The sequence below is a fragment of the Malania oleifera genome, chromosome 3, assembly GCF_029873635.1.
Source record: "Malania oleifera isolate guangnan ecotype guangnan chromosome 3, ASM2987363v1, whole genome shotgun sequence".
Taxonomy (NCBI): Eukaryota; Viridiplantae; Streptophyta; class Magnoliopsida; order Santalales; family Ximeniaceae; genus Malania; species Malania oleifera.
This window is the reverse complement of record NC_080419.1, coordinates 73,190,146-73,217,983: the sequence shown is the minus strand read 5'-3', so window position 1 is coordinate 73,217,983 and position 27,838 is coordinate 73,190,146. Positions and strand designations below refer to the sequence as shown.

The window sequence follows — 27,838 nt, the reverse complement described above, 5'->3', positions numbered from 1 at the left end:
CAGCTCTGGCACATGTCCAGAACAAGGAGAGCCATACCCCTGAATCAAAAATACTGAATGATGGAGGCCCTCGTCATCATGAACCCACGTTACAAAACACCATGAAAGCTCCCTTACCAAAAACCAACACCCTGCGGCTGCAAAAGGAAAATTTTGAGAGCATCCATATTATCTGTAGAAAATCAACCGACTAAAATCAAGAATGGGGCGAGCATCATTCATATCCAGAGGCAATTGACATGCCATTACACTCGGAACAAGAGATCTCACATAAACAGGTTGTCCTTGTTTGCAGACCTTGGTGATCCTGAAAGTTGTCATGGAACAAGGTATCTCACGGGTACAGCCTTGTCTAGGCAAATTTGCCAACTTCGGTCCATTCAAATTCAGTCCCCACCCCCCCACCCAAAAGTAGCATTGGAGAATTTCTCAATGAAGAAACCGTTGTGATACCAATGCAACCTAGAGTAAGCTAAAATGAGCATCACAACTCCAGATTCCATAACGCAGCAAACAGAACTTAATACAACTTAATCAACATGAATATTCTCTCCTTTTTACAAAGGTAGGAAAAGCTCTCCTAGAGACGAAAAGAGAAGTTAATATCTAATCAGATCTGCTCTCATGACATGCAAATTATCCTCCCACCGTATTACACACCACAGGCATATTATCCGCATCAATGATCGCTGATACTTAAGAAATCAGCACAAGTACCCGTACCGAGGCTAAATTGTCACATGGTACGTGGAGGGTTTTATAGAAAGCATTTGAATGTTTCATGCTTCAACGCATGTCATCAGCTACCTGGGAGCTTCGGATCCCCCAAAACGAAATAGGCTTCAACTTTCTGTTCACGGCTGTAAATAGCCATCCCATTTGACTTTCACAAGTGGCGCATTGTGTGATCGTCCACGCATATCTGCAAAATAATGGTTTTATCATCTGTACTGCTCTTCATTAACATGAGCTCCAAAAGAAAATTTAAAAAACCATTGCTCAGATCATTTTCACAGCTAAATTAGACGAAATATAGCTGCGGAAACTAAGACAAATGTGGAGATCTCCACACTACTGATATCTATCTCAAATCTGCTGATCCATAAAAAACTACCTACAATACCTATATTGTTAAGTGAATTTAACTCAATTTTAGATTCTCAATATTGCAATTACTTGGGGAATGACAAATTTCTTGATTGTTCTGGATAATTTTAGGCTGACATTTCAGCTACTCTGTCGAACATTTTCAAACACATTTCATTTTGTTTGACCTAGTTGGATCTTAAATTTCATAATTATTATATTACTTGATTACCAGAATTTGTTGAAATGTACACAATTCTTGAGTGATGTCTTATTGTACCCATACACTACAAGTTAATCATTATGAATCATCAAGCATTTAGTCACAATATTGACACCAAAAATGAACTTCAGGAAGGCCCACAGACATGCTCCAGAAAGCACAATGAACTTATCAAAAACTATTTAAAAACACAATCAACAAATAATCCACAAACTATGCAGACTTTTGTTCTCCATAAGGATGTGCCCTATTCTAAAGAAATTAAATACGGACATCATTGATCATCCACTAATTAGAAAGTGAATCTGGACGGTTAAGTGAATCCACTTATTGTACCTTTTACTGGGGGAAAAAACTGGCCTAAGTTATGTAAAGCACTGGACATCCAAATGAACCAGATCAGTTCTCAAAGCATTGACAATCCCCTGTTTGCCTATAAACCTTTAGAATAGCTTTTTAACTTCCTTGGCCCTTTCTATGGACAAAAATTACTTGTCATGAAAAATATTCAACAGCAAGCTTCCTATAGAAACCCAGGTTAGGATCATACCCTGGAAACCAGCTATATTCTTCGGTTGATCTCCCATAAAGTGCTAAGCCATTCGCTTTGTAAAAGGTCATTATCTCATGCACAAAACCATTTGGGTTCACATAAGCACCGAGAGGACCTTCACTAGACATCACCAACATATCACTTCGTCTTGCAATTACTGTCTGCATAATATACATATATATATATATATATATAGATATAAGTAAATAAATAGCTAATAGCCTAATATATAGACAGCACACAAAGAAAACCTGGAAGTAAAACAAGCTTGCTTTACCTGACAATTCTTACATCGAATGCGATCAAAACTCTCGAGCAATTCAATTTCCCGGCGCAATCTATGTGAAATTCCATCAATATCCAAAAGCTCCTGCCTTGTAGATTCAGAAACAGGAATTTTGCTGGCTATATAAAATGATAAGAGGCCAGGCTTCTTCACCAAAGCATCCATGCCTGGTACTGCTACTATCCTTTTCCACATGTCTGCAAAGCATTACATATTCCCATCATTGGAAGATGAAATGTAGTTATACAAAGAAGGTTCAAGCATGTAGCCATAAAGTTGATTCTCAAACTTGTTAACGTAGGATGAGAAACCAACCATGGATGCGTCGATTTGACCCTATTTGGAGGCCAATTCAGAATAGTAGGTCAAGGGCCTGTTTGAACTTAAACCTAAACGTGTTTAAATTAATTAGTTATGTTCGTGTTGTGTGTGTGTGTGGGTTGGGGGGTTTCTGTTGTAGATAGGGTTGTCTTAAAAGTTCGTTTGAAAACAGGATTGACTTGAGAGGGGTGGTGGAGATCAGTTTTATAGTTTCTTCTTTTTAATCTTCCCTATAAATTAGAATGTTGTACTGTATGAAATGGTTGAAGCTTTGAAATTGAAATGGAAATTAAAATTCCCCCGATCTCTCCCAACCACCTTTTTTTAATCTTATCTTCCCTTCCCTCCTTCATTCTACACCATTTGTTCACCTTGTTTCACATTCCCATTGAATTCAAGTACAATTCCTAGATATTAATTCTGATCACTAAGCATAAGAATGACCATGTATAACACTTTGCACGAGTTTCCCTATTAAAACCCAATGTGAAAACAATAGCTAGTAGTTCCACATACAGAGGGAGGAGTTGATTCAGATAAGCACAAATATGTGACCTTAAGTTAGTATTTACAACAGAACAAAACTTTCTACTTGCAAGTAGGGGGTGATGTAAGAAAGAAAGAAAGCTAAATACCTGCTGCTCTTTGAGCAAGATAATAAGAATCGTACATACGATAAACCCAATAGGGCCAGAATGCTCTTGGAACTTGATGAGACTGGTTTAACTTGGCAGTCATCCAACCCTTCTTCCACATCTCCTGTCTGCTTAATTGCCTTTTCAAAATAAACCTCTCTCTAATTTTTAAATTGGCCTTTTTGTCCCATTTCTCATTGTCTGAGTGTGATAACCCTATGGAGCTATCTAAATTAGACTTTCCCAATTGGAACTCTGACTCGCATACAAACTTCTCTTCATCACTGCTAGTGGATTCATCACGAATATCATACCCAGAACAGGAATCTATTGCAGACCGGTGCATTCTCAATTCTGATGGTGAGAGCTCACTCTCGAAGCTTTCATCTGAAATTCCCTCTGAATCACTGTCTTCATTACCATATCCATGCCCTTTAGAGTGAGAAGTTGGGCGTCGTGCACTTGAGGGACTACAGTTCTGTGTGTTAACCAATGGTGGTAATTTTCCAAAGGCGTCTCGTGGGGTCCTTAATGGCAAATCCTCCTGGATGATTTGCACCTCTCCGAGGGGCTAAAAAGATGGAAATTTCACACCAAGTAAGACCTTCATTGCATATGTTAAAATCAGAAGGCATAACAAAAAAAAAAGTACATATTTTAAAATATAATATGATCCTAACCATTCCTTCCACATCAATCCAACGGCGTTTTAAGTGAAATCGTTGCTGGCCACGGGTAACCACATTCACTGAACCATCCTCTAGTTGCCGGTATTGCCGAATCTGTAACAAGGTAAATTTAATCAATTGATGTGAATTGTTGACAGGTCATGCTTGTGTGCGCCCGCATGCAGGGGGGACGGGGGGGAACCTATAGACAAAGTTGATGTTTAATCTTGAAGCGGGGGTATCATATAATATAATTGCATAAAACATCAGGGCGAGGAAGAATATCAGCCCATGCTGTACACTAGATTATGAAACAAAACAAACTTCAAGTGGTCAAACCAGCACTAGGCAAGTCACAAACCAACACAACCCCATCAGCATTACAATGAGCTTCAGCAACTTAATTTTACAAGAAAAAGAAAATGCTCCAAACAAAGATGAACAACTATTATAAACTTCATTTTTCAGAAAACCAGTTCTTTGCTTCACATATTACTGATGAATTTCTGATAAAAGAACTCCACATGCACATTGTTTCTATTGCCCATGTTGCACCATTAACTATAGATTTTGAGTATCTGTTAGTGAACTTGATTTATTACTCCACCCATTCATCACTAACACACTTTATTCTGTAATTGTTTCAACCACCAGCTGTTAGTTATAAATAGGCTTAGAATTTTTCTAGGGCCCAAGCCATCTTACCTGCCCTTCCCTCATCAGCCCTTTCCTTATCTTGCCTTCCACAGGTGTTATGCACATTCATTCCATAATTTATCTTTTAGAGTTACAGATCGTCCACCTCAGCATTCTCAGTTCAGCTATAATTGTCCTATAATTGTCCGTCTGCCACATTCATGCTTCGTGTAGGAATGTAAATGGATTCAAGTTGGTGGATATCCCATCCCATCCGATCCCATCCCATCCTCCCCTATAGGGGCAGATTTGATAGTTCCTTAATGGATTAGGGAAAGTAATTGGGATAAATTTTGTAACCCAAGGTGGGTTTGGGGCAATATGGGGGGAAATATGTTTTACCACCCCGAATCCACCTCTCCCCCAATACCACTATGCTTTTAACTGATACCCGCCCCAATCTACCTCAAATATAAATAAATAAACAAAAAATATATATGGATGCATGTGTGTGTATAGGAGTGCATGTGTATGTATAAATATAGTATTTTTCATTTGATCGTTCATAGCTTTTACATGTATTATTTTTATTTTATTTTCTATATTATTATACAAAAAAGATTATGTTATCTATAATTGTATTAAAATAAAATCAAGTTATGTTATTTTCATAATATAAAGACATAAATTGTTCCTTTTTTAAAAATTTTGAATTTTTTTTTTAGCTGGTAGGGCGGATTCCTGATCCCCAGCAGGAGGCAAATCCCCCACTGAGTTGGAGATGGGGATATAAATAAGCTTCAAGGCGGATTCAAGTTCTGCCCTTCCCGCTCCAAATCCACCCCATTTACATCCCTAGCTTCATGCGACAGCATGAGTAACATGAATTGATCAACAAGGATATCAACAATGAATGACCATGACAGTGCTGTTGTAGCCGTACACTAACTTAGGGTGCATTTGGTATCATTGTTGTTTCTGGTTTCCTGTTTTTGTTTTTTTCCCGGATGCAAAAACGACACTCAAAAACATGTTTGCTTTTGTTTGCTTAGGAGGCTGCCAAAGGAAAATGTTTCCCTTGTTTCTGTAAAAACCAAAAACCACAAAAAGTGGTTTTCAGTTTGTTGAGCAACAGGGAGAGGTGGTGATTTGTTAAAGACACGCAAGGGTCCTGGGTTCGATTCCCACCCCATGCATTTTTTAGCCTACTTTTTCCCTTCTTATTTATTTCCATCTAGGGCTTCCAAGAACCCCTTCGTTCATAGCAGGCACCCACTCCCTTCCTCTGTTTTATTTTCATCCAGGGCTTCTAAGAGCCTTTTGTTCGCAGCAACCTGCAGCAACTGCAACAGCCTGTAGCAGCTCTCTTCAGCAGGCCGAACACCAGGAACAGCAGCTTCCCCTTCGTTCACAATAGCCACAACAGACCGCAGCAGCACTTAATGGAATTCTCTGCTGGTTCATGCGGATTTTAATTTGATTTCATTTTTGTTTTGTTAAAATTAGATTTACTAGATTATTCCAATTAATGTAAATTAGATGTATAATAGGTTATTTCAACTAATATAAAATATAGATCTAAATTAGATCTGCATTGTCTCCAGCCAGTCAGTTTATTACATTTGTTTTGATCATCAAAATTCATTGTTTATTGCAATTAATGGAACATTCTGCTGGTTCATATAAACAGGTTTTTGTTTTTCATTTTCAATTTAAGAAAAAACTGAACAAGCAACCAAACAGGTTTTCAGTTTGTGTTTTCAGTTTTAGTGATAGAGCCAAACAGGTTGACAGTACAGTTTTTAGTTTTCATTTCTGGTTTTTGTTTTCAAAATTTTTGACAGTGATACCCAACGGCCCCTTAGTTGCAGGTTGAGTGTCAGTGATTAAGGGGGAAGGCAGCTTCATTATCAGTAAGAGAAGACTGATCATCACCGAACGATTGGATCAGAAAGTCCATTCCTTACTGTTTACTGCTGAAATAGCAAAATGGGCAGCACTGAAATTACATACCTTTTTACAGAGACATTTAGGGCACCCAACCATTTCATATTGCTCAGCATGAGAGTAACCAGTTATGGTCATCTTCTATAACTGGGAAAAAATTCACAGAAGGGTGCAGTAACAACGCTTTATATTCCAGATGGCAACGAGGCTTCCGGTTTGTGGCAGTTTTTTTTTCAGCTATGGTTTTCGTGCTGTCTGAAAAAAGAAGGGTGATTCTGTTAAGAGTTGACCATCTGCAACAAATGAAGGTGATATGCAAAGATGCTAGGACTGCAGTTCCACCGGTTTGGGTCCACCCATAGAAGTGGGTAAGGCAGGGAAGAATGCAAAGAGATAAAAAGTCAATGTTCTTACAACCTTCAAACCCAAATTACGTGTGACATACAATCTGAGTTGTCATTGGACTCTTAAAAATAATGGCCAGTTATGAGCATGGCCAATCTGAATGAGCATAATTTAGCTAGGGCTCATTTAACTTGGGCCTGAAGGAATAAAGCGCAGCCAACACAATGTTGTCTTCAACCTTGTAACAGAGAAGGAAAGAGCATTGGGAAGCTTCATTGCAGAGTACAGAATCAGTAGCCGCTGCTTTGCCGTTTGAACCGAACATCAGGCTTATTCAGTGGAAAGGGAGGGGGAAGAAAAAAAAATTGTAGAGGATAGTTGATGATCATCAGAAACTACAAGATTGTAAAACAGGTAGAATCATGGCTCTAACCAACGGCTGTTACATAGCATAACGGCCGTTATCTAATGGGAAAAACAGGTCCCAAATACCGTTTCAGACCACTATAGTGGTGAGGAAGAAACTTACGTCTGTTTACAGGTAACAGATTTGATGGGTCATGCTCAGAGAATGAAGACAAGGCCGATTATTAAAGCACTTACTATCATTTTGATGAAGTGGACCTGTCAATTGAGCAGATCACGTTAAATAGGGAATTACTACCCAAACTGATGGCAGAATCTAAGACAGTTTTAAGGATCAATGATGATGTACATTGTGAGAAGGAAAAATGGGGAAATAAAACACACTCTTGAATCAGGTGGAGCGAAACAAATCTGGATAGATTGATTCATTATGTACTACTTTGCCTGAATTGTATGGTATTAATGAAGGTAAGAATGGCAAAGCAACAGGTGATGCTTAGATTCAGAGGGAAATGGTTATAAATGCTAATCCAGATGTAAATATGGCTCAATTCTCTGATTTTTCTTTAGGGCCAAGTTAAATACCTTTCACCCCATTCAGAGGCCAGGAGATACATCAGAGATTCATATGAACAAGGTAAATACTTCTGCAGGTATTCTTCCTATCCCATGTCACTTAATATTAACTGTGAGTTCCATTTCTTCCATGGGGAGCCTACATCCAAAGGGGAAGTCCCTACAGTGGACCTACTGGGAGAACCAAGATGCTCAATCCCTTCTGAATGAGTTGGGTCTTAGGTTTGTTAGTCCTCAAAGGAAGTTCATTTGGCTAGGGAAGGATTCAAGACTGGAGAAAAATGGGAATTGACTAGGCTGGCTTCATCAGTTAATTACAGAGGGGGGCTGGGAGGAATTAAGGCCCCAATGTAAGTCAAAGTGAGCATTCTTTCACAGAATGTACATGGTTGTTAGGATAATGTAAAATGAGAATGATTTAGTGGATAGGATTGCTCTTGATGTTTTGCTTATCCAAAAATTTCGATTTAGAGGTTCATATAGCTAAGAGCAGTATCGCAGAGGTTAATATGAGTCAATATGTAATAACGGGTCATGTTCTGTTGTGGCCTTAACTTAGGTCTTCCTTTAGAGGGTAATCATAGATCTGCTTCCTTATGGGCTCTGGTGGTTGAAAGAGAGAGTAGGAGATTAAAGGGTGAAAATGAGCCTACATTAATTTTAGGGGTCATACACAACTATTATTGGTGGTCTTTCCAGCATATCTATTTATTTTTTTGTCACTTTTAGAATTCTGATTAATGTGGCAGGAAGACTAGAAAAGATGGGGCAAGTTTTCTTTAATATGGTGCTTATAGTGAGCAGGATCATGTTATTAACTGAAATGTTGTTATCAGACCTAAAGTCTGAAGGGGGTCGAGGCTTGGAAATTTGGCACCTAAACACTTTCGCTAGTGAGGTTTTCGAAGACACAAGGAAGCAAGGAAATTATGGTCATTTGCAGTTTTTTGCTTCATGGCTTGAGAGAAATGCCTGTATTTTTCTTGAATGCTATTTCCCATTGATTTGCTTTGGGACAGGACTGTAATTTTTTGCATTGATGTTAAACCTCTTCTATTTGTTCTACACTTCTATTTGTTTGCTTCATGGCTAGAGAGAAATACTTGCATTTTTCTTGAATGCCAATGCTTGTTGACTTGCTTTAGACAGGATTGTAATTTGTTTGTGTTGATGTCGTTTTCTCTTCTATTTATTCTACATTTCTAGTGATTTTGGTTTCTTTTTTTCTTTTTTCTTTCTTTTTCTCCTCTTTTGCTCCTTGTTTTGTTTAGGCAGATTTCTTATCATTCTTCCCACTTTACTTCCACTTACATTCAGACCAAGTCAGTTGGTGTTTTTGTGATAGTTTCCCTTCAGATGCCTCAAGAGGCATCTTTTCCTTGTTTAGGAGTTTGTTCACATGGACACAAATGAGCATCAGGCATGACAAGGAATTATGAACAAGAGTTAAGACATTCTCTCAATAAAGTTTCTTTTTTGTCCACGCACACACACACACATTTCTATGGAGGGAAAATGGTGGTGGCAACTTCATTTAAGAACAAACACCTTCAGCACAATGGTATTAAGAGTAGGTATGTACTTCATTCTAGTGGGTAAGACATCAAAAGAAGTGCTTACACTACTCACGAGAGTCCCTAGAAGTCTCTCAAATAAACAACAACAACAACCAAGCCTTTAGTCCCACTATATTGGGTCAACTAAAGTTCTTATCTCAAATGTCCCACTTCATTCTTTCTCTTGCTTGCTATAAGGTTGATAATGGTAATTCTGTCCATTTCCACGAGGAGCCTTGGGTTGGATAAAACCCATCATTAGTTTGGTTCCCCATATTTTTTATATTATTCTCCATGCATAATACTTCATAGTTCTCAACTGGACGATGTGGGATAGCCTCCTGCAATAAAAGAAATGAACTAGGGAGGCCCTGAGGTTGACTCTAGGAAGTCTCTAACACTCAAGTCATGAAGCAAATAAGAAATAATAGGACAACAGGAATGCTCCTCATGGCTTGCCTTTGTAGCTCTGGGAAATACCATGTAGAATCAGATTCTATGAGCTTATCCCCCTGGCTTTTTGTTACAGCAATATTGGGAAGCAAATCATTCTTTGAGCAAGTGGATAAGTCTCCAAGTGGTAACCTTTAGATGCAATCTTTGGGTCTTGGGGTGATAATAATTGGGTGCGCACTCACCTTCATATGAGCACAGCCCAACAGCATCGGGACTTTTGATAGATCAAAAAGGCCCATTGCCTGGAGCTCATTTTGCCCCTATCAAATGTCCCCCCACTCCTAAGCATGAGGTGCTCTCCTCAAGTAAAGTAACTCTAGGTGAAGCTCCAGATATATGACCGCCTTACTGCAGAGCCATGGGCTCGAATGCCATAACTGACCTACACAACCACACATGTCAGCTGGAACTTGACCACCTCCCAAAAACAGTAAAGCAATCTAACTGGTTTAGGTCAATATAGTCTTATAACTCCCTTGCTTTGTCATGTCAACTCAAACTAGCAACCACAACTCTCTTGCGCCTTCAACTACTATGAAGACACCAGAAACAAGGACAAGATTTGCATGACATAAGCTCGTAGGCTATGTAGCTGAATGGTGGGATAAAATGCAATACTGAAGACAACAAAGTAAAACTCAAACCTTCTTTTGGTTTAGAATAAAAATTTTGCTCATATTAAAATTTTTCCCTGACTATAATTGTGAGATCATTTCCATCTCAATAAGTGAAAGAGTGCTTATTTTGGATAAGAGAGAATTTTATTTACAAAATAGATTTATAAGGCAGGAAGGCTGAGATGACCTCCAAAAAACAAGAAGAGAAGTGCAAACAAAACAAACTAAGCTAGAACTGTCCTCCAATCTCCTTGAAGGTTGACAGAGACAACCCCATAAAAGGCTGAAAGAAAGAGCCAGAGACACAAAAGCACCAATTTATCCCATAATAAGCTGGGAGAGCTAGATCAACCCTTGAAGATTTTAGCATTCCTCTCAAGCCAAAGAGTCCACATGTTACCACACAGCCCATAATGCTATTCCATTTCTGTTGTACCCAAGAACCAAAAACCTCAAGCAAGAAATTTCCCACACTCCTGGGCCCCACCCAAGTTTCACCAAAACGAGCAAAGAGTGTTCCAAAGATAATTTTACATCTGACAATGAAGGAAAAGAGGAGCGTTGGTTTTGTTGGCGCGCGGCACAAGGAGCATATATAAAGACCGAGAGACTTATAGGGTCTCTAGGTCTGTATCATGTCGTGCATTTTAATCCAATTGAGAGTGACGGTCCAGGTAAAAGCCAAAATCCTAAAGGGTACTTTTGCCTTTTAAACGTTGTGGCTCCAAGGAAATGAGTTCGGGAAAGGAGTTTTCAGGAGGTGAAAGAAAAAGGATTTGGAAGAAAAGAGACATGAGAAATCAACTCCAAAACTCTCCCATCCCCCATCAAACAGATTAAAATGATTGTTTCATTGACTTCTCTTTCATAGAGATTCCTAAAAAACTTTAAATCCCAAGGGAACCCCCAGGCCCCTTGAACATAAGAAAGAGCTAATAGGCGCATTGTGAACATAAGAAAGGTTAAAAAATGAGGCACAAAAGCTCGAATGAACTTTTGCCCATCTCAGCATCCTCCGAAAACTGAACATTATTACCATTATCCTCTGTGAAATGGGTCAGAGAGGGGGGGGCCGCAGGGAGAAAGAGAGAGAGAGAGAGGGAAAAAAAAAAAAAAAAGCAACCTGAGAGAAGAACACCCACAGACTAGCACATGAGAAACAATGTGAATTCTTTTAGTACCCCAACAATTCCAATAAAGCCCATACTTGCTTCTTATAACCTTGTGCTAACGGAACTTCTAAGGAGAATCTCAACAATCATTTACCTATTAGAGAGATTCTTTTGGAAACCAAATTACCAAGCCCCAATCCCCTTTCAGATTTAACAGAGTTCTTATTTTGGACAACATGAACTTCCAATCTCAAAACAGCCTATCAAGGATGAGAGAAATTGTTTTTGCTATGGACTACCCATATGATGACAAAGAAGAGGAAATTGCAAGTGAACCTAAATTTATTGTTGCATGGATTATCAAGGTGGAAACCAAAGCTCCATCGATTGTGTGGATAATAGTCCATATGAGAGAAAAAATGCAATGGAACAAAATATTCAAGTAGAAGGGTCCAAGAGCAAGTAGCAAAATTCAATATTAAAATTGGGAATTCAACTCAAAGCAAGAGCTCTTTAGAGGGTGAAATTGTTGAATCTTGTGATAAGCTTGTGGCACAGTCCCCAAGCCTTGGATCATCTCCCAAAGTGTGATAATTCTCCACCTATCAACTTTATCAAGATTGGGAATCTTGAGGAGTTGAATGGCTCATTGGCACGTATTCCCTGCTGCTCTTGTTGTGCCATTGAAAAACCTGAGGTCAATTTTTCTATAACAAGAGGAGTTTGATGGAGGATTCACTTGCAAATAATTCTAGGTGATCATATTTTGTTTGAAGAGTTAAAATTAGGGATATATTAATTTGATTTAACTCTTCAAACATAAAATGATATATTAATTTGAGGATAACCTCGCAATGCTCTCTCTGCACAACGTCTTCCTCTGAGCCTGCGAGTATGGCGGCTTCCATCTCTCCCTTTTCTCCTGAACTTTACTACCTCATACTCCATTAATACCCTAACCATGAATCAAACCAAAGCACCAACAAACCAATAGCAACTGAGCCCTATTTTCACCTATTGCTAGAAATTGAACTTCCTTTCAGCAAATCATCCTCAGTCATCAAAGACCGATCGATTCCTTACAATTAACTATTGTGGACCTTTACAGTCTACTCATCAATCAGTTTATGGCCTCTGGAAGTCATTCAATTTAATCTAAAACACTTTGCACTTGGAAGCCACTCAACTCTTTTTCACGATTCTGAGTCTCCAGAGTTGCCGTGCAATTCCGATTCTCTGGGAAATTAGAAATTCTAAAATCTCACATTTGAATCTCCTCTACCTCTATGGCCCACTCCAAGGCTTGCCGATGAGATGAGAGGTTATTCAATAAATCTCTCCGTTGAAGACTGATGGCCTGCCATCAAAACGGTTCAGATTTAATTTTCGTCGACCATGTCTTTTCCCATCAAAGTTGATAGGAAAGTGTTCTATTGTGAGTGGGTTCCCTCTACGCATGTGCTCAAAATTTTGGAAAGATATGGGATTAAAGAATCCCATTGTTTATTGCTGGAAAGTGAAGTGAAATGAGTACAACTGTTCTGTGAAGTCTGGTCACAAAACTCTGATTATCCTTGGGTAAAAATGACGAGAAACCCAGGAGGTTCCTTGATCATGTGTTTGATGTAAAATAAATTTGGATGTGTGATTGTTATCAATAAACTCTTGCACTCAAGGGGAAAGTTTTCACTGAGGATTTCAAAGGGGAAGGAGGATTCGGGCAGGTGGTTCTTCTACAAATCATTGTTAGAGGATGAAGAAAAAGTAAAACAATACCCACAGCAGACCATAATGTTTTCTTGAAAAAATTGTGGATCCAGAGATATAGAGAAGAGTGAGGGCGAAAGTCTTGCGTACGCTGGATCCCCTAATGAACGAAGCTATGCAAAGATGGTAAAATATGGAGGTTCTGGTGATCATTGGACAATTCCAGCAATATCAACCGTCAAGCTCAGCAAGGCAAGCCATCATATATGGAAAGCGCGAAGTTGGGAGGGGGTGATTTTTGGGCAATATCCAAGCACAAATCTGACTTGAACTTTAAATATTATTTCCCTAAAAGAAATGGACTGAGTCATGGGCCAAAGCTCATAAATATTGACAATAACCTACATATTACGGTTAAGGCCAGGAGGTCTAAGCCTGAAGAGACAGGGCCAAGGATGGGTAAATGGGTTGGCCTAGCTTGGGTGGAAAATAAAAAATCCATAACAATTAAAAAGTCAATTTTTTTCCTGGGCCTCTCTTCATGGATGGAGGCCAGAATGTAAAGAATATGAAGAAGTCGACCAAAGCCGCAGCAGAGACATTCAAGGTACATATGAAACTAAACAGGGATGACTTCACTTCATCCATATAGGAAGATACGCAAGAAATTTTGAAACAGAAAAAAGGGAAAGGCGTTTTTCTTCCTTGTTGTGAGGACATTAGGGCTACAGCAGATTTGCTACAGAATGCAGCATGCAAAGCTTATACGGAAAAGGCTGGAGTCACAGACAATGCTCTGGAAACCAAAGTAATAACCAGAAAGAATTTGGGCAGGGAATCGGGTATGGAAAATACAGGTCTTAATGAGCAAGAAAGTAGTCATGGGGTGGTAAGGGACAAACAGCAGTTGGATCCTATTTCCAACTGGGATAATGAAGTAGAAGACTATTGTGAAGATGACAATAATATGTTACTGGAACAGATTCGGGAATTTGAGGATGTGGACTTCCCATTGTCTCAGTTCGAGGATGGGGTAAATACAGGGGCTGTTGAAGAACCAGATAACTATTTGGGCAAGTGTCTAGCCGGTTTCTCAATACAAAAGGCAATTTTGAAGGAGGAAGGAACTTTTATCAAGTCTTCTTCTGCTGATAAATCTGAAAAACTTCGTTCAAGCCTTTCCATAGGTTCAAAAAATCTTTTTGATGAGGAAGCTTTGGATACTGATAACCTCTTGGGGAACCCTTCATGCTGTCTTTCTTCTTTTAATTTTCTTGATGATCTTAACTCTGGGACTGTTCCTTCTGATGTTCATAATGAGTAAATTAATTTTGGCAAAGGTATCCTACCTACGCCTGTGGCTGGCCTTATTGAAACAAATTACCTTTCTTGCCAAAGAGATCTAGACGCTGTGGGAGGGACGTTAACCCTTGATCCATTAGGAGGTAAGAGGAAATCCAGGACCCACAAGATCTTTTAGAGAAAATGGGGTGCTCCGCAGTCAATCCTCTAGGCCAGGCTGTCAGAGTGGTTGTATCCCCTAGAATCTATGAACAAAAAAAAAATGGTGGAAAAAAACCACAAAAATTGGCCTCTAGTGTAAATTATGGAGGGGGGAAGGGTAAGAGGATTAGGTGCAGTAAGGTGGTAGAATGAAGATTTTGAGCTGGAATGTTAGGGGTTGGGCCCCGGTAAACATCATCAGACTAAGGATATTATAGTTAAGGCCACCCCATACATTGTTATGATCCAAGAGTCCAAATCGAAGATGGTGTATGGCTTTCTTGTTACAAGCATCTGGGATTCTAAATTCAAACATTGGGCGTGGTTAGCTTCTGCTGGTTCCTCTCGGCCTGTTGTTATTTTTTGGGATACCAGATTTTCTAGTAAATTGGATGCTCTTATTGGTTCTTTTTCTGCTTCCGTTCATTTAGATGTCAGAGGCAAGGATTAGTGGTGGTTTACCTCAGTTTATGGCACTAATGAACCTCAGTTGAGAGGCACTTTGTGGGACCAACTAGCTGTAGGGCATGGCTTGTATTCCCCTCGTTGGTGTTTAGGGGGTGATTTTCATGTCATTAGATTCACTAATGAAAAATTGGGAGGTTCCAAAATTACATCAAATATGAGGGGCTTCAATTTGTTTATTAAGATTGTCATTTGAAGGATATTTTTCTCTTTTGAATGCTCATTTTAGTTGGTTCGCCGATGGCATTAGATCTGCAGCTATTAGAATTGATGGGTTACTGTTTACCACTGAATGGGAAGATGCTTTTCCTACCCTTACTCAAGGAGTACTTCATAGAGTTGTTTCATATCATTGTCCCTTCATTCTTGAGTCTAATCTTGTTCAGTAGGGCCCTACTCCGTTTAGATTTGAAAACATGTGGTCTCATCAGGATTTACGGAGTTTGATTAGGAGTTGGTGGGGAAGTACACTTTGGTTTATGAAAAAATTAAAGTATTTGAAATAAAAATTGAAAACATGGAATATTGAGACATTTGGAGATGTTGATTGACTGAGGGGCATATTACTGAGGATATTGTTGCAAGATGTATCCAGTTGTCTAATGAATTTGAACAAGTTGTTTTAAGGGAAGAGATGAACTGGAGGCAAAAATCTAGGATGAAGTGGGTAAGGAGTGGGGGGCTGTAATTAGAGGTCCTGACTATATTGCGAGTTTGATTACTGTGTCCTATATCAGCTGATAAAGCAACATGGCTAGAGAGACCCTTTAAAGAAAAGGAGAATAAGTGCTTGCCTTTTGAGATGGATAGAGGGAAGGCCCCAGGGCCGGATGGCTTTACCATGGCTTTCTTTCAGGACTGTTGGAATATTTTGAAGGGAGACCTTCTCAAAATGTTTCTTGAATTCTTTGATTATGGAGTGGTAGGAAGAAGTATGAATTCTACTTCTATTACCCTGATGCCCAAAAAAGATTGTGGTTAAAGTCAAGGATTTTAGACATATTCGCTTAGTGACAAGTGTTTATAAGATTTTAACTAGGGTCTTATCTAAGAGATTGGCTATAGTTATAGGGGATACTATATCTCTTAGCCAGAGTGCTTTTATAGGTGATATACAGATCCTAGATGCTACCTTGATAGCAAATGAGGTGGTTGAAGATATTGTTCAAACTTCGAAGGAATAAGAGAGGTCTAGTGCTGAAATTGGATTTTGAGAAAGCTTATGATAGGGTGACCTAGAGTTTCTTGAATAAGGTGATGGCTAGAAAAGGTATCAATTAGAGATGGAGGAAATGGATTAGAGGATGCTTATCTTCTATGCTCTTCTCTATCTTGTTAAATGGCAAGGCTAGGTCTTGGTTTCATGCATCTAGGGGTCTAAAACACTTACACCTTTTCTCTTTACTATTGCGTTGATGCATTGAGCAGGATGAATGAGCAAGGAATCGATAGAGGATTGGTGGAGGGGATCAAAGTGGGGTATGAGGATTGTATCATTCGGCATCTCCGATTGGCAGATTATACTATTCTCTTTCTCGCAGATCATATGGGTTGCTTCTCTAATTTGCTATCAATCTTACAAGTGTTTGAAAAAGCTTCTAGGTTGAAGATTAACTTTTCTATGAGTGGTTTTGGTAGGCCTTGGCATTGATGTGGGCCCTTTTGTTAGGCTTGTGGCATGCGCTGCTCTGACTTGGCCGATTACTTATTTAGGTGTTCCTTTAGGAGGCAATCCTAATGCTGAATCTTTCTAGGGTCATGTTTTTGATAGAGTGGCTAAGAGACGGGATGGGTGGAAAGGAGCTTTCTTCACCTTAGGGTGTCGTATCACTCTTATCCATACATGTTTATCTGCCATTCCTAGGTATTATATTTCTCTTTTTAGAATTTTTTGTTTTAGAGTAGGGCGGAGGCTTGAAAAATTGATAAGTGACTTCTTGTGGTTTTTGGGGGGGGGGGGGGGGTGGCTGGGATCACCTTCTAGGTTGGAAGATTGTGTGTAGATCTAAAAGGAGGGAGTTTTGGGCCTTGGTAATTTGGTGTCCAAGAACATTTATTTGGTGGAGAAATGGTTATGACACTTTTTAGAGACTTAACACGTTTTGGCATAAGGTAATTCGCAGTAAATTTGGCCTACTACAAAATGAGTGCGACGCTAAAGTTGGGGTAAATATTACTCATGCAAGTCCTTGGAAGTTCATGTCTTTTCAGATTTATGATTATTTATTTCCAAAAGTCCAGTATATGGTGGGTAATGGAGAGCATATTCATTTTTGGAGGATCCTTGGGTTGGAGGAGATGCCTTTGGCTATTGCTTTCCCTCATCTTTATCCAATCGCTATTCTCCATGGTACCCATATTGCTGACTTTTTTTATTTTACAAGGGGATAATCTCTCTTGGAATTACCATTTTGAGAGAAGTCTGAATGGTAGAGAGATTAATGAGTTGGCTCTTTTAACCAATTTGCTTGATTCTTTTCACACTCATTTGGGGAGTGATAAATGGGTTTGGAGTTTAGAACCTTTTGGGGAATTATCTTATGAGTCTTTTTTCTCCTACTTGATTAGTGTCCCTAATGCGGATCCTTTTGGTTTTGTATTCTTTGATCTGGAAAGCTAAAGCTCCCTCAAAAATAAAAGCTTTTATTTCGACTGCAGTTCTTGAAGAAGTTAATACTAATGATTTGCTCTAAAAGAGAAGGCCTAATAAAGGCCTGTATCCGAATATTCGCGTCTTTTGTTTGAGTGGTGAGACTTACATCTATTTCTTCATTGCCCTTTTACTTGAGTTGTCTGGAATAAACTTTTTGGTATTTTTGGCAAAGATTGGGTTTGTCCCTCCACTTTTGAGGCTTCTTATACAATCACTTTTCGGGTTTTGGTAAAATGATGGATAGGAAAGTTGTAGCGATACACTGTTATGGCTATAATTTTCTGTGTCTGATTGTGAGAAACACAAGAATCTTTAAAGGGATCGCTGTGGGTGTGGGCTAACAGATTTTTTCGTCATGTTTCTCAGGAAGACCTGCAGCAGAATTGGTTGGCTCTGCTTCCTTGAGTTGGCTTTCAGCTTATGATGAATTTTTGTTGTAATTTATTGTTATTGATGTAAAGAGAGGATTTTTATTCTCCATGTTCTATTTTCCATTTTTTATTTTCTATTTATTTTTTCTAATTTACATTCTTCTCTCTTCTAATAAATTCTTTGTTTATCAAAAAATAATAATAATTTGAGGATATTGGTCTATTTCAGTAATTTTCAATTACTTTGGGATTATTTTATGATTTTTTATTGTTTTAAGGTTATTTGTAATTTTTAATAGTTTTATAATTCTATCTTTAAGGTTCTTAGTCTCCAGTAAATATAGATTCATGATGTTATGTTCATTAACTTTGGACCATGATTTGAGTCTTGAGTATTCTTTCCCCCACAAACAATCTCTATTGCCCCTACCTCATGTGTGATTCTCTCCCTCCTTCTCACATCTCTTCTTCCTTCTTTCTTTCTTCTTCCTTGTTTCCTCTTTCTATTCTTTTCCCTTCTTTGTTTACTCTCTTCTCCCTCCGTACTTCTCTCTCTCTCTAAACTAGCTGTTTCTCTCTCCCCTTTCTCTGTAGCTGTCATACATCACCTACTCCCTCATTTCAGCCAAATCTAACTCCATTTCAAGTTCTCCTCATTCAATTTAGGGTCAAAGGTTGCCAGGCTGGCACTACTATCTTAGCAAGTACCATTGCCTCTGCTTTAAAAATCTAAAACCGAAAGGAAGTTTCCTTGACATGCTAGAAGAATTGTAAGCAACTCCGCCACCTGCCATCCTCAAGCTGTCTCTAATTGGGTCTTGAATCCATGGATAGTGGTTCAATTCATGTTCTCTGCCGAGAAATCAATTTTTAATTTTGTGCTTAACTACTTTAAGTTGTTAATATCTTTATTATCAAATCGTTTTTTGTGATCTACCACCACCACTCAAGGTATGACATGCCTGCACACTACATACTTCTGTAAGAAGTATATCATATACCCCACCCCGGCCCCCAAAAATGCCACACTTTCATGAAGTAATATATCATAACAGACACATATGACCCACAACTTTTGCTAAAGGACCAAGGAGGCCCATCCCCTGCTAGACAAGGGCCAATGGGGTCAACAAGTGAGTTAACTTGGTATTAGGCAAGTGAGGTATGCCAGTGCATCTTTGGAATCAAATCAAATTTTCATACTAAGTCTTAAGAGCCCTTTTTCACGGTGGATCAATAGTTGCCTAACCAGGACCACGGCATTGAAGGTAAGGTACCATAAAGATAAGAGTCCTAGATTTGTGATTTTGCACACTTGTGTCATAAGAAGAGGAATTTCCTTTTTGAACAAGAAGCAAGGCTTTTTACACTGATTTATTCCATTATTAGCAACAAAGATCAATTCCATGCCCTTGATCGATTCCCTCTCAAGCCTAGCGCATCTCCTTATCTTCACCGGGTGATACCCCAACTTCTCTGATACAATCGTTTCTTCTACAATCTTTCTTCCCTTCTTCACGCTCATTGATCTGGATATCCTAATTTCAACTACATTCACCCAAACATGTTTTTGCTCACTTACACAACACTCTAATCACTATCCACCGACGCTATCTTCTCATGATTCAAACAAGCTAAAATTTTCTCCATTCAACAAATTATGGAAGTCAAAATCTTACTGCGGATGCGACTCTATAAAACAAGTGCACATTCCTAAGGGTTGTTGCACAATATTTTGGAAATGCACATGCTAAAAGGCTTGCTTTAGTGAAACCAATCCATGCACCAACCATAATATTCTACTTGCATCCACAATTTGAGTGTCAAGTGTGTAATGATCCTCAAACTTCTTATATTCAACTAATATGACTTTACTAGAGTGGAGTTCAAAACTTAGAAGAGCATATCCATTGACCATGTGCATCTTATAACGACAAGCATAGAGAATTCCATACAAAATAAGATAAATTAATGTGGAATTACTTGACATTTGATTGCATAATGGAGACAAGCATGTGATGTTGATATTCTCGAGCAACAGCAGTGCACGAAATCTCAAGGAAAGACATTGAAACTCGGTGTTTGTTGGATGAACTGGGCTGATATTAGCAGTTTTTTTTTTTTGCTTTTCTTTTTCTGAGTTTTATTTTGCTTTTTCTCTTTTTTTAGATTTTAGTATCCTCAATATGGTTGTGCATTCTCTTTTTTAATAGATTTTCTTTTGCTATCCAAAAAAAAAAAAAAATTAAAAATTAAAAACAACAACAACAGTACTTAATAGTACATATAAAATGCACAAATGCAGGAAATTCCATCAACACAATTGGAGAAGAAAGATTTTTCAGCGGTGAGGTTTAGAAGCAAACCTCAGCAGTTGTTCCTATGGTTGCAAACCTTACTGCCCTATCGTCAGAGTCCCTGTATACATGGATCTGAAAAAAAATTCAAACATTTTTTTCAAGTAAAAGGCTGAGAAGATCTCAGAGATAGGTAAAATCTTCATCAAGCAAAAATTGCCATAAAAAGCTCACATACCACACCTATGATATAAGGAGCATCAACTTGGCTCAATGCTCTATTAACAACAGCTATAAAATTTGGTTGAATGACCCTTAGGGGAAGGGTAGCCTCTGGGAACAGGACAACTCCTGACAACAACAATAGAAAAAACCCAAAAAAAAAAAAAAAGTTACAATATACTCCTTAAAAATACCTGAAGCTGAAAAAGAAAAAGAAAAAGAAAAAGAAAAAAATGGTGGTCGTGGCGGGTGTCGTGAGAGTGAAAAAATAATCCATGTGTGGCTTGCCAATTGCTTAGGTATTTGACTAAGCCATAATGCCAACTCAAATGCAATCACACAAGCTAATTGCTTAGGACCAATTGAATTGACAGAAATAAATAAATTCAAGACCCTCTAATTCTAGCCATCAACTTTTGATCTTGGAAGAAAACAGAATGTAAAGCCAAAACCAATAATTCTATTATCATATCCCTCCACAAAAATATTGATGGAAAAAATATTAAAATAGCACACTTATTTGCTCGAAAATTCATAAATGCCCTTAAAAACAGAAAATGGATAGAGTCTTCACTCACTACCAATGCACCTTGTCCCATGTAACTATTCTAACAATCTCCCTTAGAGGTTACATGGATACAGTCCTCACTCACTATCAATGCACCTTACCCCATGCAAGTATGTAACTATTCTAACAATCTCCCTTAGAGGTTATATTAAGGATACTCCGCCACACCCCCAGCCCTTTTTCTCTCTCCATGAGCACAAGCTTCAAGGAAAGTGATATTCATAATCCTCCTTAATTCAAAAGTCACTCTTGCACCCATTTCCATTTTTATTATAAAATATGTTTGCAGGAATAGGTTTCCCAAAAAGCAGCCAAAAAAAATTACAGTGATCATGTTTTTTTTTTTTTCCTCAAAAATAACAGGAGAACTTCGCACTGCTTCGACCCAAAATAAATAAATAAAATGAGCCGGTGAGTCAATGACATGATGATGGTGATAAAAAATTATAATAGTTAGTGAAGTAATCATCACCAACTTGTAAAAAAATAAATCACTGTATAAATACCTTCAAGGTAGAAGAGTGGGAGGTTCAAGATGGCACCACTCTCAAAGCAAGCCAACCTATGATGAGTGTCTTCAACCTCTGTTACACGCAAATATAAAATAAAAATTACTAAGCAAATAATAGTTTAGATTGGCCCAAAGAAATAAAAACAAACACAATTGATCACCATATGCCTACCGCCAAGATATGTATGCATTGAAGCCAAACAGGTGTTGAAGGTGATTTCACCAGATGTCCCAGCCCCTCTATAATAACCACGATCACTTCAATTCAGTCCATATCATGCACAAAAATGTGACTAGTCAAAAGAGACAAAGGTAATGCCTAATATATAGCCAAAACAATGCCTACTCTACCGCAATTAGTGCCATTCAAACGTGGTTTTGCATTCAATCGATAAACCTGCTTCTTGTGACATTTTATAAGATTCCATGCTTCATTACAATTTCACAAGATTTTCCCCCAGCAACCAAACAGGAAATTGAAATTTTCAATTATATGCCCATGAAAAATTGAGGTATTAAATTTTAAATTCATATTCTTTATACTGTTTACGCTGGAAGTAATTTTTTGTTATACGCAGGCCAAACATCAACTGGCCCTGTCATGCACAGATGAGCGGAATATAGATTAAAAAACATAGTAAAGCAAAAATATGTGTGCGCGCGGGCGTAGTGAGACGTGATGGAAAGGATAGATATTACCACATAAAATTCCACCAAAACACTTAAAAATCCAACAAGTTGGAATGCTATTCTAGAAAGATTTCAAAACCCTACTTTTCTAGAACGATTTCAAAACCCTAAGTCCCAAACAAATATAAGCAAAGCAAACCTAAAAAGAAATGAGAATAATATTGCCATAGCGTGACATGATTGGGATTAATGAATCGGACGATGATCTGATGATGATAATTGTGGTGATGGTGGTGGTGGAGGCGATGCGGTAATGAAGAGGGTGAATACTGTACCCGCGGTCATCGTCGTCGGAGTCTCGAAGGCTTTCAACTTCCTCGATCTGAAGTTCCTCGAATTCAAGCTCGCGAATTTGCTGGATCTGATGCCTCTCCCTCTCCAGTATGCTATCATCAGCCATTTTCTGCTGCTCACTTTCTATCGAGTTAGTGTGAATATGTGAAATGGAAGCGTTCGCAATTCAAGGCATGATCGCCATGTTTGATCTTATTTAAGCATGAATCTTCTGGAAATTCGCGCTCTCTTACACGCAAATTTCTCTCTCGCATGCAAATATGAACCAAAATGAGGATATCCCGTAGAACTATGGTGCTTGCTTTGTCAAACATAAAAATAAAAATAAACTTAAAATCCCAAAGATGTTATAAAAGATGTCGAAAATAAATAGGATAATAAATAAAAACAGAAATTTTACACTATACCTACTCCATTAGCGGATGGGATCAAAAACTTCATTACCTTGGGATGAATTATAAGATGATTTGGAACCGACACTTATACAAAATATCTTCGGCCTTAGACAAGATATTTATCCTCTGTTTGTCTCTCCTCTTCTTTTTATATACCCTACTTACTTTAAGCACGCAAGTGTGTATACAAGCATACAAATATGTATGCATTATAAATGAGAAGTAGAGGGTGTCCTTATATATGGCAATAAGGATGGCTAAGCATTTATTGAGGTGAATCACGAAGGGGTAGAAGATAGGGTGACATTCATATTTTTCATAACATTCTCCCTTGGATGTCACCCATATATTAACTTCTTCTACTAAGATCTTTAAGATGTCTCATTCAGATGTGATGAACCAATTTCTTGAATGTTGTATTAAGCAAAGTTTTGGTGAAGAAATCTGTTAAATTATTACTTGATCGGATTTTTTGAACATTTACATCCCAATTCTTCAGGAGTTCAAGTGTATAGAAGAATTTTAGAGAGATATGTTTTGTTCTATCACCCTTTATATATCCTCATTTTAGTTGAGTTATACATGCAGTGTTGTCTTCATATAAAACTGATGAAATATCTTTGATTGATTGAAGACTACAATTTGCTTGGATCTTAGAAATCATTGATCTGAGTCACACGCATTTTCTACTAGTTTCATGAATAGCTAGTATTTCAGAATGATTGGAGGATGTTGTTGTAATCGTCTATTTTACTGATTTCCAAGATATAACAGTTTTTCTATAAAAAAATACATATCCAGTTTGAGATTTACCATTGTAAGGATCAGATAGATATTCAGCATCTGCATATCATACTAGGTGAAATTTGGAATCAAATGAGTAGAATAGACCCAAATCAAATGTATCTCTCAAATAACATAAAATGTGCTTAATTCCATTCTAGTGTCGCTGAGTAGGAGTGGAGTTATATCTTCCTAGTAGATTTACAGAAAATGCAATGTCGTGTCTTGTAAAATTGGTCAGATACATTAGAGAGCCGATAACACTTAAATATGGTACTTCAGGACCAAGTAATTCATTCCCCTCATCATAAGGTCGAAATAGATCCTTCTTAACATCAAGTGATCGCACTATCACTGGAGATCTCAAATGATGAACTTTGTCCATTTAGAATTGCCTTAATATCTTTTCGGTATATTTAGATTGATGAATAAGAATTTTGCCATTTACATGTTCAATTTGTAGGTCAATACAATAATTTGTCTTTCCTAAATCTTTCATCTCAAATTTCGCAATTAAATAATTAGCAGTTTTAGTGAGCTCTTCAAGAGTCCCAACTAAATTCAAATCATCAACATAAACAGCAATTATAACAAATCCAGATTCTGATCTTTCAATGAAAACACATGGAAAAATTGGATCATTTATGTAACTTTCTTTCACAAGGTACTCACTTAATCGATTGTACCACATGCATCCAGATTCCTTTAATCCATATAAAGAACGCTGGAGTTTAATTAAATATAAATTTTTGGGTTTTGCTTCAGGAAATTTAAATCCTTAAGAGTTTTTCATATAAATGGCATTATCCAACAATCCATATAGGTATGTTGTTACTACGTCCATAAGACGCATGCTTAGTCGTTCAGCGACTGCTAGCCCAATTAAGCATCTGAAAGTGATTTCATCCATTACGGGAGAATAAGTCACCTCATAATCAATTTCGGGTTTCTGCGAGAAATCTTGTGCCACAAGTCTTGCTTTATATCGAGTAATTTCATTATTTTCATTTCGTCTGTGTACAAATACTCATTTGTATCTAATAGGTTGGGCATCTTTTGGTGTCTAGACTATAGGTCCAAAAACTTCTCTTTTTGATAGAGAGTTTAATTTTGATGTGATGGTCTTTTTTCATTTTGGTCAATCACTTTTATCTTGACATTCATTAACAAATTTAAGTTCAAGATCCTCATTACTTGTGGTAATGTTAGTAGCTATTAGATATGCAAATGTATTGTTGACAACAACTTTATTTCTATCTCACATTTCTCCTGTGTAATGAATTGAGATCTCATTAATTTTTTTTTAGGTATATTTCTATCTCACATTTCTCCTGTGTAATGAATTGAGATCTCATTAATTTTTTTTTAGGTACTTGTCCCTTTTTAAGGGATCTCTCTTTAGGAATTTTCTCTTTAGGAGATTCCTCTTGAAGACGTTCCTCTTCAAGAGGTTCCATAATAGGGATTTCATTTTCAAGAGAAAAGGGTTTGTGAATTTTGAAGGGATTATCCACATCTATAACCTCTTTTGGAGTGTTTACAAATTTCAATTTTCTCTTTCTAGGAGTTTTATCTTTTGCACCAATAGGCCTTCCACACTTAACTTGCAGTTTAAGTTCATTAGCCGGCTGTTGTCCTTTAAGGACATCAATACATGTTGAAATATTTGCAGTAGATATATGAGATTTTAATATGACTTTGATATCTGCAAAAGAATTTGGTAACTGTTTTGCAATCCCTTACAAATGTATAATCTTTTGAACTTCATGTTCACATTGATTTGTGTGAGAATCTAAATGAGATAAACTCATAACATTTCATGTGATTTCATGTTGTGCTTCAAGCACTGATTTTGCTCTCCCTAATATAGGAAATACTGTTTCACCAAAATGACTATCTTGAAACCATGCTTTAAACAAATCACCTATTAAAGGTTCAAGGTATCTAATAATAGAAGAGGAATCAAAACCAACATAGATACCAAGTTTACGTTGATGACCCATTTTAGTTCTTTGAGGAGGGGCAATAGGAACACATACTGCACAACCAAAAGTTCTTAAATAAGAAATATCAGGTTGTTGCCTAGAAACTAATTACATGGGTGAAATATTATTGTAAGCAGTTGACATTATACGAACTAAACATGCAGCATAAACAATAGCATATCCCCAAATAGATAAAAACAATTTGGTTCTCATAATCATAGGTCTAACAATGAATTGAAATCTCTTAATAAAAGATTTAGTTAAACCATTTTGAGTATGGGTATGAGCAACAGGATGTTCAACATTTATTTCAAGTGACATACAATAGTTATCAAAAGTTTGGGATGTAAATTCACCTACATTATCCAAACAAATTGATTTAATTGGATAATCGGAAAAATGAACCCGTGATCTAATCATTTGAGAAAAGAAGTCTAGCAAATGCAATATTACAAGTAGAAAGTAGAGAAACATGTGACCATCTAGTAGATGCATCAATTAAGACCATAAAATATCTAAATGGTCCAGAAGGTGGATGTATTGGTCTGCATATATCACCATGAATTCTTTATAAGAAACTGGGAGATTCAAGACTTACTTTTGAAAAAGATGGTTTGACAGTTAATTTCTCGTGAAAGCAACCAGTACATATGAAATCATTTGATAAAAGAATCTTCTGATTTTTTAGTGGATGACCGTGTGAATTCTCAATGATTCTTCGCATCATTACATCCCCATGATGTCCAAGATGAGCATGTCAAAGTGTAAATAACTTTGGGTCATTGCACTTTTGGTGCAAGACATTATATGATTCAACTGTTTTAATCTTTGTACAATAAAATCAAGAAGATAAAGTTGACAGTTTTTTTTTAAATTTGTTTCTTTCCGGAAATAATAAAAGTAATATAAAGGGATTCTTTACTGCATTCATTTGTAGTTTCAATATGACATCCATTGAGTCTTAAATCTTTAAAACTTAACAAATTTCTTTTGGATATGCTGGAATATAAAGTTTCATCAATTTGTAATAAAGTACCATTGGGTAACTTTATATTAGTTCTTCCGGAGCTTTCAATAAAATTTGTAGAACTAGATATTGTATTAGCATTTATTGAAGATATATTCAAGTAATGAAAATATTTTCTATCTCGAAGAATTGTATGTGTTGTAGCACAATCAGTTAAACAAACTTCTTCCAATGACATTTTAGAATCGATCAAAGCTTTAAGACAATTCACACTACAATACATATTTTAAAAACCCATTATTATAATTGAACATAGCAACAATAAATACGATAATTTATTTAAAAATTAAAATATAATATTGCTTACTTTATATCTTAAAATATGACATCATTATTTTCATCTTGATTTATAAGGAAATCAGCAACATAAAGATAAACAGAGTTTGATGGTCCAACATTAAGATCTAGTGGAGCAACATTATTAACAAAATTTGTTTCAACTTCTTTACTCTTTTCATTTTCTTTTATAGAGGTTTGGTATAGATTTACCAAGTGTTTGGGCATACGACAGGTATGCGACCAATGACATTTTCTTTCGCATCTCTAATATTTAGTTTTATGTTGTCTAGGTCGCTGATTTTGATCATTAACCCGCTTCTGAGGGTCATCCCTCTTCCGAGGGTTATCCTTTTTTATGGGGGTTTGCAACCTCATGTTGATGTTAGTGATTATTTCGACCATGACCACAACCATGTTTGCGGTCTCGTCCTCGACCACGAGATGTATTCATATTCACTTCAGGGAATGAGGTTGAACCAATTGGACGAGTTTGGTGATTTTTCATCAAAAGCTCGTTATTTTGCTCAAACAACAAGAAGACATTATATAAGTTTATAAAATTTAGTAAATTTTCTCTCCCTATATTGCTGCTGCAGGAGCACATTAGTGGTATGGAAAGTAGTAAAAGTTTTTTTCTAGCATGTTTTCATTAGTAATATTTTCACCACATAATTTTAACTTCGAGTTAATCTTATGTAGAGCTGA

General features: G+C 37.3%; 1 protein-coding gene across 2 annotated transcripts; it reads right to left on the bottom strand.

The window, feature by feature from the left end:
- Window positions 1-502: 502 nt before the first annotated feature.
- Window positions 503-23,015, bottom strand: LOC131152407 (uncharacterized). 2 transcript variants are annotated; one of them, XM_058104271.1, is made up of 10 exons: window positions 22,646-23,015; window positions 21,853-21,938; window positions 21,676-21,753; window positions 20,618-20,730; window positions 20,449-20,514; window positions 3,785-3,886; window positions 3,105-3,675; window positions 2,140-2,345; window positions 1,860-2,023; window positions 503-922 (listed from the first exon to the last, which is right to left on the bottom strand). In XM_058104271.1, exons 1-10 carry the CDS (start codon window positions 22,768-22,770, stop codon window positions 787-789), a joined length of 1,647 nt encoding a protein of 548 aa, XP_057960254.1. In that variant the 5' UTR covers window positions 22,771-23,015; the 3' UTR covers window positions 503-786. The 2 variants fall into 2 exon arrangements, with proteins under 2 accessions (XP_057960254.1, XP_057960255.1); XM_058104272.1 differs by having other exon boundaries at window positions 21,853-21,920.
- Between the last annotated feature and the right edge of the window lie 4,823 nt (window positions 23,016-27,838).